We start from the raw sequence: 19,126 nt of genomic DNA, 5'->3' as shown, positions 1-19,126 counted from the left end.
TTCACCCTCGTGGATGGTACCAACATAGACTTGGGTTTGTTCACAATCCATCCTAGCTCTGACGGACGGGATTAAAATATTTCTAAGTCTGACCGCAGGAACTCCCTTGAGTCTGCTATAATTAAGAAATCGTCCAGGTATGGCACTATATTTAATCCTTCTTGTCTGAGTGGAGCTATCATTTCTATCATCAGTTTGGTGAATAGCCTTGGTGCAGCTGAAATCCCGAAGGGTAGTGCTATGAATTGAAAATGGAGAATCTGATTGAAAGGGTCTGAAATTGCAAACCTTAGGTATCTCTGGTGATCTGGGTGAATGGGAACATGCAGGTAAGCGTCTTTCAGGTCGACCGAGCACATAAATGCTCCTAGCTTTATCAGAGGTACAATTGATTTCAGAGACTCCATTTTGAATTTTCTGTAAAGAATAAACTTGTTCAGTTGTTTCAGGTTTATAATAGTTCGAAAGTCTCCTTCCTTCTTTTTTACTAAAAATAGAGTTGAATAGTACCCCCGACCTTTTTGAGACGCGGGAACTGGGATTACTGCTCCTTTTTTCACCAGGTCCTGGACTCCCCGGAAAACATTCAGGTTGGAGGATCTGGAAGGCATCCTTGTCACGACAAATCTTGGAGGGGGAAGGGAGGTGAACTCGATCTTGTATCCTGAGCGAATGATATCCAAGGCCCAAGAATTTTTTGATGTAAGCGCCCATGGACCTAGGAAATCCTTCAATCTCCCCCCTACTATGGCGTCATTGTTTGTCTTCAGATTTAGATTGGGGCTTAAGAAGGAAGCCTCTTCCTTTACCCCCCTTGGGATAAGCCCAACGGCCTGACTTGCCCTTCCCTCTACCAGCCTTATTTTGTCCACCATATGACCGAAAGGACTGGTTCCTTCTATAAGATCTTTCTTCGGGGAATCCTTTTTTCCTATCAGCCGCTTTCTCTAGTATTTTGTCTAGAACCTGCCCGAATACATATTCTCCTGAAAAAGGAATAGATACTAACTCCTGTTTGGATATTCTATCACCTGACCAGGACTTCATCCATAAAGCCCGGCGAGCCGCATTGGAGAGTCCAGCCTCTTTAGCACAGAATCTAATAGATTCAGCTGAGGCGTCTGCAAGGAATCCCATAGCTGACTTAAGTAGAGGGATAGATTGTAGGATTTCTTCCCTAGAAGTCTTGTTTCTCAGGTGATTTTCTAGCTCTCCTAGCCATAAATACATAGACCTAGCTACCGACGTGGCTGCGATGTTGGTCTTAACATTATACATCGAGGCCTCCCAAGACTTTCTCAGAAAGGCATCTGCTTTACGTTCCATAGCATACCTTAATTGAGCGGCATCCTCAAATGGCAGGGCAGTCTTTTTATTTACTTTCGTCACCTGCACGTCGATCTTAGGGGTCTCATCGAATAGTTTGGACTGAGAAGGGTCAAACAATAAACGATTTTTGAATTCCTTGGATATTCCAAGTCTTTTCTCTGGTTCTGACCACTCTTCCAGAATCATTTCTTTTATATTTTCGTTTATGGGGAAGACCCTGGATTTCTTCACTCTAAGGCCCCCAAACATTTCGTCCTGAATAGATAGGGACTTAGGGGCTTCTTCAATCCCCATTGTCGCTCTGACCACTTTTAATAAGTCACCCATTTCCTCCGAGGAAAAATTGAATTTTTTTGTTGCTTTCATAGATCTCTCCCTCAGAGAGAGAGGGATCATCTTCCCATTCCATGGAAGTAGAAGCCTTTTCATCAGCGTCATCAGATTCCGAGGAGGAAATGATCTTAAAACGTGGACGTTTGTGAGAGGGCTGGCCTTGGGAATCAGATGGAGTGGCTCTAGCGGCCCTAAGTTCCTCCTGAACCACGGATCTAATACTATCCATAAGGGAGGGTTGCTCCTGCCGGATCACATCAGAAATACACTCTTCACATAGCTTTTTTCCATATCCATCAGGCAATCTTTTAGCGCAAGAGATGCAGCGAGGAGGTTTTTTAACCTTTTTTTGAGCCTCTTTAGCCTGCAATTAAATAGATATGGAAAAGAGGCATCAGTAAAAACCCTAGGCGGAAAACTTCAATTGAAACGACAAGCGGACCCCCAGAGGGATACTTACAGGAGGCAGAGAGGGAGCCTCAAGCTCCGTGGGAGTTTGCAGATCGGGACCTGACATGCTCTGGCAGTAGGGGACAGTATACACAGTACCAGTACTTACAGACCTCAGATCAGCGTTCCATGGCCGTCCCGCCTTTTATTCAAACACCTCTGCCTTCTGCGCTTGAGCTTCCGGGTTGTGTCACATGACCGGACCCGGAAGTGACGTCACCGACGTCGGCGTGCACACACGCCGGCCGCTGCTCAGCCCGTCCCACCAGGGTTGAGGAGGACGAAGTTGCGGCCCGGGAGCAGGCTCCAGACCAGCCAGAGCGAGCCCTCCCGATACCCCTCAGCCCAGCATAAGCACGCGGCCGCCGGCTGGCTGGGGGAGCTCCGACTTGAGCTTCAGGTAAACCAGGAGACCGTCCTCGGACCCTCCTGGAGACGCACAAGGTAGAAAATAAAAAATAAAAAAGATCAATTTCCCATCTTCATCTCCCTGCCAGCCCGCAGGGAGACTCTTCTCTGACCCTGGCCACAGTGGGGACAGGAACACTGAGGTGTGGTGGTGGGAGGGGGCAATTTAACCTCTTCTCTGTTTACTGCCCCCACAGAGGTCATGGGTCAATCTCCTGTCAGGCCGTCATGGTGATGATATGGAAAATATAATTTACTATGAACTACTTCAGTATTTTCATGTAAAAAGACAGACAGGGAGACCTGCTTCCCCTGACCACACATAGAGAGAGACAGTGAGTCCTGCTTCCCCTGTCCACGCAATAGAGAGAGACAGAGAGTCCTGCTTCCCCTGACTACACATAGAGAGAGACAGTGAGTCCTGCTTCCCCTGACCACACATAGAGAGATCCAAGAGAAGATACAAGCGGCACTTCTGCTTTCAGCGGTGCGGTGCGCGCGTCCCGGGAGGAAGATCCACAGATAATGGTATAGTAAGGACCAGCACTCGCTTCAGTAATAATTTCAAATAGATTTAATGGTCACATACAAATGATAAGTGACGCGTGCGTTTCGGCTACTGTGAGCCTTTGTCAAAACATGTTTTGACAAAGGCTCACAGTAGCCGAAACGCACGCGTCACTTATCATTTGTATGTGACCATTAAATCTATTTGAAATTATTACTGAAGCGAGTGCTGGTCTTTACTATACCACACATAGAGAGAGACGGTGAGTCCTGCTTCCCCTGACCACACATAGAGAGAGACAGTGAGTCCTGCTTCCCCTGACCACGCAATAAAGAGAGACAGGGAGTCCTGCTTCCCCTGACCACACATAGAGAGATACAGTGAGTCCTGCTTCCCCTGACCACACATAAAGAGAGCCAGGGAGACCTGCTTCCCCTGACCACACATAAAGAGAGCCTGGGAGCTCTGCTTCCCCTGACCACACATAGAGAGAGACAGTGAGTCCTGCTTCCCCTGACCACACATAGAGAGAGACAGTGAGTCCTGCTTCCCCTGACCACGCAATAAAGAGACAGTGACTCCTGCTTCCCCTGATCACACATAGAGAGAGTCTATGAGTTCTGCTTCCCACACAAAGAGAAAGCCAGGGAGTCCTGCTTCCTCTGACCACACATAGACAAAACCTGTGGTCCTGCTTCACCTGCTCACACACATAGAGAAAATCTGTTTGTCCTGCTTTCCCTCCCCACACATGTACAAAGCCTGTGAGTCCTGCTAACCCACGTCCACATATAGAGAAAACCTGTAAGTCCTGCTTCCCCCACTCACACATAGACAATGACTGAGTCCTGCTTCCCTTGACCACACACATAAAGCATGTGAGTCCTGCCTCCCCCACCCACACATAGACAAAGCCCGTGAGTCAGGCTTCACCCAACCACACATGAGATGAAATCATACAAAACGATATATCTCCAATATATGTAATGGTGGAATTTTATATTTACTTACTGCATCTTAGGGCTCACTTACATGGTCATATTAATAGTCACAGCAGTCTATGAGGACCTACCATACCATATTATGCTTCTGAGTGGTTTAAGTGGTTTGAAGTTTTGTTTCTGTCATAAAACACATGTATTTGACAGAGGAAAAAATGTGCCATATTTCATTGCATGCTATGTATTTTACAGAGGAATCATTGCTTCTGGGGGAGAAAATCTCTGCAATATGGTAAAGGAGTTGACCTACGAAAAATATTCTGTAGTTTTCAAACCAGCACCTGGATCTGAATACTTTTGTAATTGCATGTAATTAAAAATTTAGTATAGCTACTGAGCCAGCTTCTTCAATAAAATGCACCACCTGCTGTTTATTTCTGTGTCCGGCTAACTGAGATGGTCGCACATGCTCAGTTTCATCCTTCAACTTTCTGAGAGCAGAACGGCCACTTCCCCTGAGCTGCAGCAGAAAGGACACTCCCCTTGAGCGGCTAGCTTGATAGAAATCTAGCAGAGCAATTGGAGCAATGAATGAGGAGAACTCTCGACCCATGTGAGGTACAGGGCTGGTTCTAGCTGTGTTAGAAATAGACTGTCATGTACTATATGATGTCTGGTTTTCATACCCATAATTTCACCCAGGCAGCCCCCCTGATGTTAGCATCGGAGCATCTTTGGGCTCTTTTGTTTACAATAACACACTGCCTGGGTGAAAATGGAGGTATGTCCGGGTTCAGCTCTGAACCCGGACAACCCCTTTAATTATGTGATAACACTTTTGAAGATCACCATAAGGCAACACATTGTATGCCTACAGCTTAGCAGTACATAGACAAAAGTACTTCAAATGCCACTCTTGCGGGGTCATGTTTATTGCTGTATTCAGGATATATGTCATATGCAGAAGCCATAGAGGGGCCCATATGGGCCTCTCAATGCTTTTAGGGAGCAGCTTGACAGAGCAGACGAGACACCATTTTGTCAAGGGGAAGAAAATCACACAGTTCTCTCCATAGAAGGTCTATATTGGGGTGCCATCAAGGGCAGACTTGGAACTTAAAATGGCCCTGGGATAAAAAAAAAAAAACTAAAAGTGGCCCCAATGTTCTAAAGTGGATCTAAATTGCCAGAAAGGTGAGGGGGCACCACAAGTAGATGGGGTCAATACAAATAGGCTGGTCCAGTAATACCACAGTCCAGCACAGAATACCAAATACCTCCCTGGAAGCTGTCCCCCTGTGGTGGCCATCAATCGCTGCCATGTCCTGTCCTCCTCCAATTGTCTCTAATGAAGATATGGAGCAGGGGCTTAGAAGGTGATGTGGGCCACAGCACCAAGCCAGTACTACCTTTAGCATATATACCCGGCCAGCGGCCATGAGGAGGGCTTGGGTGGCCCTGTGGGCATCGGAGCACTGGGAAAAATTACCTGTAGAGTCTATGGCCAGTCTGCCCCTGGGTGTCATGCAGCACAGTATATCTCAGCTTCCTGGACCTCTGTAAGTGTGATGTGGGCTTTAATGTAATTTCTTGATCATTTTACTAGTCAGATGGTGTTTTTTTATAGTAATGTGAGTAGAAATGAAAGTAGGTAAGTATGCAGATGTAGAAACTGAGGGTGGTGTGAGTGTTGCATGCTAGGTGTGTGTGTTCCTGAGATACACGTACATTACAAGCATAATCAGTCTCTTCCGGCAGGAAGGAAGTGGCGAATTCAAAGTGTTAACCCTTCACCAGTCATCCTGCAGTCACCTATTGTCTGCATGTCATCGGAAGTCCCGCTCCTGTAATTTACCTCTAGCCCTAAGCAATTATATGCAACTCTGTGCAAGAGTTCGGCTTGGGCCCCCCCTGTACCACTCCTTATGCTCACCAGTTGCAGCCCGTTTGTACCTGTTTAGCTGCGTTGATGCGTCTTACACCACGTTGTGCTTTTGTGCAGTTCTATGCATGCACTTGCTGTAAGCCACTGCATGAATATCCAATTTTAATCTGCTTGGGCTGTAGGTCCTGATATGGACCTCACATTAGTTAATGGATACACCTACACACCAACCCCACCACTCTAGCATAATCTCCTGTACAGCTCAGCAGTCTCTTCCATATAGACATGTGCTATGAGAACACTAACTCTTGGAGCCGCCCATCTGCATTTTTCTCCACAGCTTCCCTTTCTTGACTCTATACTGAAGAATTGTGACTTTTGGCATTAAAAGGTTAATGACCTTCTTTCTGACAGTGGGGGGTGTCCAGCATCATAAATCTTTCCCTGTCTCCTCCACTCCAGTGACTTAGATTTGCAATACTTTGGATGGCAGACATGGATGGAAGTCAAAAAGTAGATCACACAAATAGTGTGTTGAGGGGTCCTGTGGGTCCCCTTGGCTTGTGGGCACCAGTCAAAATTGTGACCACTGCGACTCCCTATAGTTGCATCATATTATATGTCTTACCTGTGTCTAGCTTGTCTATCTGTGCTAGTTCATTGTTGGACACACAACTCCCTGCTCGGCTTCGGGTACGAAAAGCATCCTGGGAGTAAAAAGAAGACTTCTGTAGTTAATAACTTCCAAAATTCTGTGTGATATGTGACACATGTATCAAAATGCTTCTATAACCAATATCAGGTGGTAAAAAGTGAACTGTAATAATATACAGTATGAATCTATTATGGCTTCTTTCAGGATGACAATATTGACAGCCCATCCTTAGATCGTAGAAAAGAGTACACTTGCATAAATCTCAGCACCAAGGCTACATCTCAAGCCTTCACTTACACGGGCTCAAAACTGTATAGAAGAAACTCTGTTTATCTATCAGTATGTATTTGGAGAGTTGGAATAATCCAGAGCAAGCATTAAAACTACTCAAAAATCTGTAGTTTGGCCATCATTCATTTATTATGTATGGGCACCTAATTTCACACAAATGCCATGGAGATACTAGCCTGGATGGATTCAGGCACAGTAATTACAGTAATTCTGAAAAAAAAAAAAAAAAAAACACCATTTAGCATGTATACTACAAATCATAGCTCCTTCAAAAACCTTTTCAGTTTTCAGTCATACTCATTCTGCACTGCACCATCCCCAATGTTTTGTAGACTTGGGGCTCAGAGTGCAGCAGATTTGCAACACGCCGCCCCCCCAGGGCCGATCATGTCCCAGGTTTATCGGAATGCCGAGTGGTGTGGTGCAGACTTAATAGTCTCTGTGTGTGTCACAGTGCTCCTACCTGGTGTGGGGATTTGCTCTGGTAGTCAGGTTAGCGGACGCAGTATAGAGGCAAGGAACCAGGTTGCAAATCAAACTTCAGTGTTTCAGCAAAACATAAGAGTCTTGGTGCTTGTTCATACACAGCAAAACAAAACAATGTTCACCTGGAATCCTAGGTGTCGGTTCACACCCGGCTGAATGCTCAGCCACAGAAAAGTTCACTGGCAGGCTTCCAGGCGGCCTGCATGCCTGTTTGCAGTCTTCAGCCTTCAGCACAGAGGACTCCACAGCTTCACTGTCAGATGGAGGTAAATCCACACAACCTGATACTGCTGACTGCTTTTATAAGCCTGCCAAGACGCGGCCTGGAACGTGGGGAGTAGTCACCCACCCAGCACTTTTGACTACTCCCAGTAAAAGCTGTCCCGGATCAGCTTTACAGCCATACTAAACAGCTGAAGTGTCAGACTGCAATCTGCAATAATGACACTTGAAAAAAAACGGCTCTTACCTCACCGAGGCCAGGAACCTCGGTGACACATACCGACCATCAATGACGGCCCCTTGTTCCTTCCTACACTGCATACCGTCGCTCCCCAGGGTTAGGCTCTAAAGCAATAAAGGGGAGAGTAATGGTGGAGGTGGAGAATAAGTTGAGCCCAGGCTTTATAAAGCTCAACAGCTTTACCTGACTCACTTGCATCAGTACAAGAAACAATCTTTGGTTCCAGCAGGTTTTGGCATAAACTTGCAGGCAAACTGGGATATTCTGCTATATCTCTCTGCTGTGCTAAACTCGGCTTTAGTCTGGTAGCTGGACTCTGTAGCGATTCTGGTACCTTTGAAGTGGGGTGCCTTTGGATGTTGACCCCCTCGTGACACTCTGTCTGTAATGGTTAGGAATGCATAATGTAGGAGGACATGGAATAAATTGTCACGGCTGTGTCACAATCTCGTTGTTGTTTGCCGTGACACGTTAGCCATGCATGCTGGTTGCCTGGGGCAACGTGTTGTTTATGCAGCATGTGTGTGCTTTGCTCCTTTCTCCTGGTTCCTTCTCTGTCTGGTTCGTGTGGGGTTAAGTTCCTGGCTGGGTGTGGTCACTTGGTGCTATTTAGCCTATGGCTGGTAGTCTGGGGTTAGTTCTTTGTTGGTGCTGGAGCTATGCTCCTGTCCTGGGTGTTCCATCTGCCCAGTCCTTGAGGGCCACCTTGTGGGACATCCTTGTCTCCTCCATGTCTTCTCCCCTACCTTCCCTATTCTATGTGTGGTGTGGATTATGTTCAGGGTTGGTGTTGTATGTCTAGTTGTTGTTCCATGTCTGGTCTGTCTATGGTGTGTGTAGTCCTGCATGGATGCTAGACATCCCCCTGTTTGTCTGTGCCTTCATTGAGAGGGCTCCTGTGTTCCCCAGAGGGGGAACAACAAGACAGTGAGCAGCTCTGCCTGGGGCCTCCACACATCCTGTCCGCATGGGGGTCCAGGCAGTTACTGGTGTGCTGGATTCAGTTGTTGTGGTGTGGACTGCTGGTGTTCCTTCCAGCAGCCACGGCAGGTAAGTGAACATGGATCCCGGTGCCCTTCATCCAGTAGGTATTATTTGCCACTGTGTTCTTACCTACCGATCAAGTTGCTTTTCACTGTCTTCCCTTTTCCTTGCATCTAGGCCAGTGGAGACTCCTGTTCACCCGTATCTTGGATGAACAGGTCGTCTCTAGTTCCTGACAATATTTCCAGGGATCATCAGGGTAACTCAGGGTCTGAGGTTCCTGTGTATGAGCCCTCCTACCATCTGGGTCCGCTCATACGGTTAGGAGTCAGGGCTAGGATTAGGGTGGCAGTAGGAGGTGCCCTGATCCCTTTCCCCAGTATCTAGGCCTAGTTTCTGTTCCCATTTCCCTTCAGTGTTCGGTGGTGAGTTTCCACCCACTCCCCACCATGACATAAATACAGAGAAGGTAGAAGGCCATACAGTAAAGCATGGAGCCTTTAAAACCCTGTTCCATTTTTTGAGGACCAGGAGAACTGGAATATTAGAATATTAGATGTCAAGGAATATTAGATGTCAAGCGAGGGCTAGAAAGCATACACAGATATTAGATTGCTGTCAATTTTTTAAAGGTTGATGATGAGCATTAAAAATACACCAGGCCCCCATTGCACACTGACCACATTCTTCTGCATGCGCTGTCGAAAACATGAACCATGACCACAGTTGTAACACATCCCATGCAAATAAGCAATTGTTGTGAGAAATGATAAAAGTGAGGATCACTGGTGATGGAACTGATGGTTTATGAATAACTACTACCTGTTCCTCTCCTTTGGACAGCAGAATACGTCCATCCACAAGGGAGCAGCTTGATACATCCCAGACAGGAACTTCAGGTGTTGTTGTAGGAATATGTATAGGTAATAGCTCTGATAAATAAATAGACAGGAGATGTTTAGTGGGGTTGGGATTATTCTCATGCCAACCATACACATTCATATACAGTACACAGCCCATTCTCAGCTAAACTATCTGTTGGTTATCAGCTACCCAGCTACCCTTAAAGTGCCAATCACATTGATGGGTTCTTCTGATATCACAGACCTGGTTTTCTGAGCAGTTACTGAACTTCTTAGTGCAAAATAGTGCAGAGATCCCATGCATGGAGTCACTCCGTACGAGTGCTCCTACTCATTCAGGGTTTTTTGTGTTTTTTTGAGTTTTTGAAGCCAAAACCAGGAGTGGATTATAAAAAAGTACACTGTTGATTTTGGCTTCAAGACACAGCACCTAAAATCAAGGGAAACTGCAAGTGCCCATATTTTTCCTCTGTGTTGAGTCAAGATAGGGAGCTGCTTTTTGTAGAGGCTCTCCACCCTGAATTATGGATCTGGTCATAACTGGGGCACATCCTCTGTAACATTTGTAAAAGGTGTTGTTGCAAATGGATGGCCTGTTCCATGTGCCTAATTAAAAGGATTAATCAGGGCCACAAGAGAATTGTGGAGACTTCTAGAAAGCAGAGTTCATCAGACAATTATGACAGCTACATATAGGAAAGGTGGTCGTGTACTGTATGTATATGGCCTTCTCTGCTCCAGTCTATGGGAGTTATTGAGAGAGCCAAGCCAGCAACTCATGCATGGGGTCACTCCCTACGAGACCTCTCAAACATTCAGGTTTTTTTTTTTTGTAGTTTTTGAGGCCAAAACCAGGAGTGGATAAAAAAAAGTACTCTGTTGATTTTGGCTTCAAGTCACATCACCCAAAACTAAGGGGAACTGCAAGTTCCCACACATTTCCTCTAACTATGTTGAGCCAAGATAGGGAGCTGCTTTTTGGAGTTGGCCATAGCTGGGGCGCATCCATAACTGGCCTTCTCTGCTCCAGTCTATGGGAGTTATAAAGCATGGCAAGCCAGCAACTCTCTTAAATTTTAAAGAGAAAATGACATGCATGTGTGACCACCACTGGAGATATCAAAATGTAGGGACACCATCACTATACCAAATATGTGACCAATCTTATCACCTCAAATCAAAATTTTATGCACAGCCAAATTTTTTCACCTGATGACGGTTTGTCACTAGTTGGCTAAAATGGTCGTCCATTGTTAAATTTCTACCTATGAACTATCATTTTGGTTGAAATTGTCTTTTTTGATCAACTTTAGTATGTGTATGGGTACCTTTATACTACTGCAGTAAGATGAAAGTTGTGCTGTTGAAATGAAACCTTTGTTCATATCGCTCTGAGTCTCTTGCTGGAGGTATACGTCAGGAGGAATCCCAATGTTTGCCTCCACTGGAAGGCAACAACATATTCCACTGTATAGACATACAGTGAGATATGTTGACATACCGCCCCTCCTCCTTTCTATTGTATCAATAACACTGGAGCTCAGGTTAATGTTGTAATAGTGGTGAAGGTGTCCCCTGGCAGCAGGAGGAGTAGGAGGCATGGGGTAGAAGTTCTCAATTAGTCACATTATGTTGCTTAAAGGGGTTCTCTGGGAATTAAGAAAATGAAAATACGTAAATATTACTTTATTATAAATATATTCCCAAATACCTTTCATTATTTATAATGGCTCGTTTTGTCTAGGGAGCAATGATTAGGAGAAACAAAATGGCCGCTGTCCTATTAGTAGACACAAAACCTGTCCTAATCACACAGGAGGACAAGTTACTTCACAACACAGATATAAAGAGCTGCCTCATCCTCCTCTCTGCTCTACCTGTCAGGGGTTATGATCCTGAATACAGTTTAATATGATATTTAATCTGAATCTTTGTGGGAATGGAGTTCATGAGGAGACATGAAGTACAGAAAGAATGGACAGGACAGACTGTGGTAATGTGGGGCTGTGGTAATGGAGACTGCATACATGTGCTGCTGCTCATCTGCTCATGAACTCAATTCCAAAAGAGATTCCGCTAAAGATCTTATCATCTGTATTCAGGATCATAATTCCTGACAAGCAGATCAGAGAGGAGGATGAGGCAGCTCTTTATCTCAGTGTGGTGAAGTAACTTGTCCTCCTGTGCGATTAGGACAGGTTTTGTGTGTACTAATAGGACAGCGGCCATTTTTTCTCTTCTAATGATTGCTCCCCAGACAAAATCAGCCATTATAACTAATGTAAGGTATTTGGGAATATATTTATAATGAAGTAATATTTAAGTATTCTCATTTTCTTAATTCCCGGAGAACCCCTTTAGGCTGAGCCCCAGAGTGGTGTCAAGGGGGTCACCAAGAGTCACGCACACTCAATTACCAGTTCCTGTTCAAGGAGCTAGAGGGACAGAACAGTGAATGGGATAGAGGAAGAGAGGATCCAAACAGCTTCCAGGGATCCCATTATCTGACACAGCTCGACAACACTCCATACCCCCAACACGTTTTTGACATGACAAATGGAGAGAAGGGGCTCTGCCACCATGGTGATAGCAGCAGCAGGATGGGAAAAGGCCGAGGCTCAGCTCTCCAGCACTTCAGTGAGTAAGCTCCTGCCAATCTGTGGGACTTCACCTACATAACATTGACCCCCAATACGAACATCTCTCTGTGATCTATCAGGGAATTACTGGACTATCCACCTGGCCCGGAGAAGCTCAGTGACGTCATATCTTCCCTGGGGATGTGTATCTTCCCTCTGACAGAGGCTTGTGAAGGTGCCATACAGTGCCGTCCTTCTCCCATAGAATTCCATTGTAAAAAGTATACATTTAACATATACTGTATGTTTTATAGTGTAGTCTAATTTCTTACCATACGTTCAGGCTAATGTAACCCTATGAACAAGTTTAAAGGGGTTGTCCAAGTTATTTTTTATTCATGACCTATCCGACACCTGGCATCTCCGCCGATCAGCTACTTAAGGAAAGGCGTGCGCTGTGCCATTGTACCACAGCCGTGAGCAGGTGTAATTGCTCCTAAGCCGTCCTATTCACTTGAATAGGAAGGCTTTTTCTTATACACTTGAATAGGAACAAACCATGTCATTCAAGTGAATGGGATGGCCTAGGTAATTATACCTGCTCACCGCGGTGGTTGCGACGACCAGGTAAACAGCGAAGGTAAGGCTGCGCCAGCATGGCACAAAGCCTTCACTTCAACCAGGTGATGGTGGGGGTGTCACCCATCTGATATTGATGACCTATCCTGAGGACTTGGACAACCCCTTTAATGCACACATCAGGCAGTTTCCGCCATACATTCTACAACCCCAATACCAAAAAAGTTGAGGCGCTGTGTAAAACATAAATAAGTGTCAATAAAAACAGAATGCAATTATTTGCAAATTTTATAGAACCATATTTTATTCACAACTAGCAGAAGGACCCGGCTTTGCACGGGTATATTTCATCTATTTCCCTTAATGTCTATGTGTGTTGTTAAAAGATATTGACAGTATCCCCCATAACAGTGAACTTCACAGCCCCCCCCACCTCTTAACACTGACCCCCCCACAGTGCCCAGCCTTCTTAAAATGGGACCTTCACAGCAGCCCATCCCCTTAACTTTGGCCTTTACAGCAGCCCGCCCCTTTAACAGTGAGTTTCACAGCACCCCATTGCCTTGACAGTGACCTCCTCAGGGGCCTGCCCCCTTAACAGTGACCTCCACAGTGCCCGCCCCTTTAACAGTGACATCCACAGCAGCTGCCCCTTCAATAGTGGCCCATGCCCCCTTAACAGTGACCTCCACATTGCCTACCCCTTTAACAGTGACCTACACAGTTCCTGCCCTTTTAACAGTGACCTCCACAGTGCCCGCCCCTTTAACAGTGACCTCTACAATGCCTGCCCCTTTAACAGTGATTTCCACAGCAGCTGCCCTTTCAATAGTGGCCCCTGCCCCATTAACAGTGACCTCCACAGTGCCTACCCCTTTAACAGTGACCTCCACAGTTCCTGCCCTTTTAACAGTGACCTCCACAGTGCCAGCCCCTTTAACAGTGACCTCTACAATGCCTGCCCCTTTAACAGTGACTTCCACAGCAGCTGCCCTTTCAATAGTGGCCCCTGCCCCCTTCACAGTGTCATCCACAGCGCCCTGCCCCTTTAGGCTGGGTTCACACCCGAGCGTATTCGATAAGCGCTTTTTACAGGCATTTTTATCGGGCGTTTTTTGGGGCGTTTTTGTATTTTGTGTGATTAATCCAATGAAAAACTGCCACAATACGCGCCACAATACGCCCCAAAGAAGCTCCTGTACTTCTTGGGGTGTAGGGCGTTTTACAGCGCGTTCGTACGCGCTGTAAAACGCTCAGGTGAGAACCATGCCCATAGGGAAACATTGGTTTTTGCCTGTTGAGCGTTTTACAGCGCGTAGGAACGCGCTGTAAAACGCTCAGGTGTGAACCCAGCCTTAAAGCTGACCTGCAGCAGTAAAGAAAAATGGCTGGGTTGTTATGGAAACCTGGTGTAAAACTGTGTGTATGTGGAGACTAGGGACCTGCGAGCTTCTATTGGCTGATAAGGGACATGTGACCGTGTGTATGGCAGTTGGAATATGAAGAGAAAGACCTGCAGGCTTCTATTGACTAATAGAGGTCATGTGATGTGCCATATTTGCATTTTTTGGGAATATATCAGGAACTGTATGTGCTAGAGAGCTGTGACCCCCACAAGATTTCTTTCCAGGTAGCAAGGGATGTGTATACCAAGTTTTGTTGAAATCGATGGTTGTGTTTTTGAGTGATCGCGGAACATACATACATACATACATATACACGTCCTTATTTTTATATATATATATATATATATATATATATATAGATAGATAGATAGATCACAGAACACATATCAGATGTTGAAAGTGAGATATTTTACAAATTCATGAAAAAAAAAAAAAAGACTCCTTTAGAACTTGATGGCAGAAACGCATCTCAAAAAAAAGTTTGGACAGGGCCATGTCTAGCATCCCCACTTCTTTTAACAACAGTCTACAAACATCTGGGAAGTGAGGAGACCAATTGCTCTAGTTTTGGAGAGGAATGTTGTCCCATTCTTATCTGATAGAGCATTCTATCTGTTCAAGAGTCCTGGGTCTTCTTTGCCGAATTTATCATGATGCGCCAAATGTTTTCTGTTGGTGAAATGTCTAGGCTGCAGGCAGCCAGTTCAGCACCCGAACTCTTCTTCTTCAGCACCCAGACTCTTCCATGCTGTTGTGATGGAAGCAGTGTATGGTTTAGCATTGTCTTGCGGAAATAGGCAAGCCCTTTCCTGAAAGAGGCATTGTCTGGATGGGAGCCTATGTTGTTGTAAAAACTCTATATACTGTTCAGCATTGATATTGTTTTTCCAGATGTGCCCACGGCATAGGCACTAATGCAACCCCATACTTTCAGAGATGCAGGCTTTTGAACTGTGTGCTGATAACAAGCTGGATGGTACCTCTCCTCCTGAGTCAGCAGAATACAATGTCCATGGTTTCCAAAAATAATTTAATCATTTGACCCCAGAACAGTTTTCCATTTTGCCTCAGAAAAAAGGAAGCAGAACTGGGATCAGTGGCTGGAGTGCACACAAACCACAGTCCCTGTGGCATTTCTGAGTAGGTGCTGCAGTTTTTAGTGAATGTAAAAAAACACAGCCAGCTGAGTTTTTAAAGCACACAAAGATTTTAATTAAATCATAAATGAAGGATAGTTTTATTAATTATACTTTGCAAGCATAAATTAAAAAAGGGTACTATTAGCCTGGTGGCTGAGTGTGAATAGTAGAAGGATCTAGTACCCGATACCCTTTATTTATCTGGATATGTTTTTTATATTGGCCCAGGGAAGACGTCAGTGTTTCTGGATCATGTTGACATATGGCTTCTTCCAGGGGTGCACCTAGCCTTTCTGAGGCAAAAACTGAAACGGCATCCCCCCAAATGCCAATTTCTTAACTTAATCCCTTTGGCACAATGAAAGCGCTCATTGCCCATGCCCTTCCTCTGCCCCCCTCTTGCCCCTAGCTGGTGCTGCCTGAGGCGGTCGCCTCACCTGGTCTCATTGGTGGTGCACCCCTTGCTTCTTCTTTACATGATACAGCTTTAAAGGGGTTGTCCAGATTCAGAGCTGAACTCAGACATACCTCCATTTTCACCCCGGCAGCCCCCCTTACATGAGCATTGGAGCAGTTCAGGCATTTTTTGGAGATCCGGTGACGTACCGGGGCTCTCCATCGGGCTGCAGGAACCCCGGTTACTTCACCGGCACTGATAGGCGGGATTTAACTCTGCCCTAGCCAGTAAAACGGCTAGGGCAGCGCTAAAGCCCACCCATCAGAGCCGGTGACGTCACCGAACACACTAGCCTCAGGGGGGCTGCCTGGGTGAAAATAAGGGTATGTCTGGGTTCAGCTCTGTTTTTAATGCAATGCCACCTGAGGGTCCATAGGTCACAAGGATCCAATATTGATTGTCAACCTTGTCTCTTGGACACATGGATTTCTCCGGATTCTCTATTATGCAATGTAGATATATGTAATATATTCAAAGTCTTCACAATTTTACGTTGAGGAACATTTTTCACAAATTGGTGAACCTCTGCCTTATACCCAGTCATGTGACTTAGTAGCCAATAGCTCCTCCAGCTGTTTTTTTTATTAGTACCACTTACCACTTTTTTTCTGCCTTTTGTTGCCCCTGTGCCAACTTTTTGGAGATGCAAAGCTGCCATCAAGTTCTTAATGAGTTACCGTTTTTCATGAAACGGTAAAATGTCTCACTTTCCACATCTGATATGTGTTCTATGATCTACTGTGAGTAAAATATAATATGCAAATCATTGCATTATGTCATTTCCATTTATTTCCATTTTAGACAGCGTCCTAACTTTTTTGCAATTAAGGTTATAAATATATATTGCAAATGTGATGTGAACAGGGCCTTAGAGGGTCATTGTGGCTGGTGCTCTGGTTAGCACGTTTGTATGGGCACTTTCATAGTAAATAGGAGCATCATTGCAGTAACTGGGCCAGGCCATTACACAGTGGATATGGCTGTCTAGTTCCTGTACCTGGTGCCGGAGCTCTTGCAAACTGCTGCTCAACAGTGGTGTCGGTAGTCAGACCGCAGCTGATTGGATATTGATGATTTATCCTAGGTTATCAATGCCTGCTGAGAACTCCTTTAAGTATTCCATAGGGACAGAGGGGCAGTAGCCCCCTGCCTATCATGTTCCATATATACATGTAATATTGCCACAATTTTATTTGGCAGAGAGGCCATTGGGCTCCTCATGCACCAGTGCCCAGGTGCAAATGAACCTTTGCACCATCCATTGCTATGGCCCTGTCCTCCAATATTTTATGTATAATAATGGATCAGTCCGAGTTAATGTTCTTAAATTGCTAGCTCTTGGCACACAGTTTTATTGAAGTTATAACGGTATATTTTGGAGGTATGGCTACGATAATTAGGTGTGGAGTTATGTTAGCACATGCTTCGATGACTGACACTAAATGGCTATCCTGTATTGTGTGTTCCAAAAGACAGTCGATAAGCCACCGCTTGTATATTATTGATGTAGGGGACAATAAGGCAATGGAAGAGGGGTCATCATGAGGAAACATTAAAATATATTGTAACCTAGCTAAAAGTATAAATCCAGACTTGGTTATCTGCATGTCAACCCTGTGAGGAGAGAGCAGGAAATGTTCAAATTTCCGTTGCTTCAACCACAGTATCAAAGGCTTAACGAGAGTCTCCCCACGGTAAAAGAGTCTATAGATTGTATTCCCCATAGAGGAGCTGTGTGGTGTTAATTTATGAAGATGTCTGCCCAATATACTGTCGTAGGCAACACATTGTCACATGTTTAAAGGTCAAAATATTACCAGATTTTTAAGACCATTACCAAACATGATCAGGGATTATTGCCAGGTTCTTGAGGACATATTCACAGCGATTGTACTAATGGAATAAGCTGTATAATAATAATTTCTTTGCACTATTATCTGTGCTTGAAGCTACAGGCTTGGTATGTGCAGCTCTTCCAACTACACTTCATCCCCTGCACTCAGAGCTACCATAGTGAACTTGCCCTAGATGTCTTGAAGACATTTTGTCAATCCATGTGTCCTTCAACCTCTCTGTCCACAGTGAGTGGTATAATTGTAGAAATTATAAGTATAAGCTGTAAAAATTCATTTGGATGGTGCTTTGAATTATCTCAGTGTCCATATGTCAAACTTTTGACATGTTGTGAAGGGTGCACAGGAATCATAAAGACTTTCCTGCTCATCATTTAAATGGCCAGCATGTAATTCTACATGATGGGTGTATGAAGGCGCAAACCATTCTGTCCTAAAATGGTAAAAATTCCTTCCTGACCTCATGTGGTGATCAGATTCGATCAACATTCAAGCAAGAATTCTATAATAGAAACATAGAATGTGTCGGCAGATAAGAACCATTTGGCCCATCTAGTCTGCCCAATATACTAAATACTATGGATAGCCCCTGGCCCTATCTTATATGAAGGATGGCCTTATGCCTATCCCATGCATGCTTAAACTCCTCCACTGTATTTGCAGCTGCCACTTCTGCAGGAAGGCTATTCCATGCATCCACTACTCTCTCAGTAAAGTAATACTTCCTGATATTACTTTTAAACCTTCGCCCCTCTAATTTAAAACTATGTCCTCTCGTAGCAGTTTTTCTTCTTTTAAATATTCTTTCCTCTTTTACCTTGTTGATTCCCTTTATGTATTTAAAAGTTTCTATCATATCCCCTCTGTCTCGTCTTTCTTCCAAGCTATACATGTTAAGGTCCTTTAATCTTTCCTGGTAAGTTTTATCCTGCAAATAAGTAGATGTTGGTAAGACACCTGGTCATTTTTGGACAGCCCTGGAGGAAAGGTAAATAATGTCATCACAAACAGACATTCCAACATGAAAATTGTCTGATACCTACAATGACATTGTGAATTTCCTTTGCATAAGGATGATAGGTGTGTGTCATGTATGAGCAATTTTATACAGAGTGCCCCACAATCTTCTACTTACCTTCTAGAACCTCAACTGGTTCAACCACCTCTTTCTTCCCTCTTTTCTGGTGCAGTGACACTGAGCGCAGATAATGCACAATTCCTCCTGTGTTGGACTCTTTGGAAGACTTTTTCTTCTTAAATAGATGCATCTGCTTTTTCTGTGATTCCTTGTTCTGGGATCCACGAGAAGACTTCCACCCTTGAAGTCGATCCCACATACTGCGTTTTTGACCCTTTTTCCATTGATAAGATCCCAGAGAAGAAGGCTCTGGAGTGTTGGACTCTAGATCTACTGGGTCTTCACAAGGTTCCACCATCCTTCTAATTCTTGAGGGTTTTTTTACTGGAACTTCTAAAGTCTTCTGCAGGGTAGATAGATTTTTTTTACCGTAGGCTCT

General features: G+C 44.8%; 1 protein-coding gene across 1 annotated transcript in view; it reads right to left on the bottom strand.

Moving 5' to 3' along the window:
* Nucleotides 1-19,126, bottom strand: part of RASAL3 (RAS protein activator like 3) — a 71,647-nt gene that overhangs the window by 52,226 nt on the left and 295 nt on the right. Inside the window, exons 2-4 of the mRNA XM_040414714.1 lie at nucleotides 18,745-19,090; nucleotides 9,556-9,665; nucleotides 6,483-6,561 (exon numbers count right to left, since the gene is read on the bottom strand). Of these exons, the coding sequence (XP_040270648.1) occupies nucleotides 6,483-6,561; nucleotides 9,556-9,665; nucleotides 18,745-19,045 (490 nt within the window). The 5' untranslated portion in view covers nucleotides 19,046-19,090. The remainder of the gene's footprint in view (nucleotides 1-6,482; nucleotides 6,562-9,555; nucleotides 9,666-18,744; nucleotides 19,091-19,126) is intronic.

This window comes from Bufo bufo, chromosome 1 (assembly GCF_905171765.1).
Source record: "Bufo bufo chromosome 1, aBufBuf1.1, whole genome shotgun sequence".
In the NCBI taxonomy this organism is placed as follows: domain Eukaryota; kingdom Metazoa; phylum Chordata; class Amphibia; order Anura; family Bufonidae; genus Bufo; species Bufo bufo.
The sequence above is the reverse complement of the archived record's forward strand: the minus strand, read 5'-3'. Positions and strand labels throughout refer to the sequence as shown.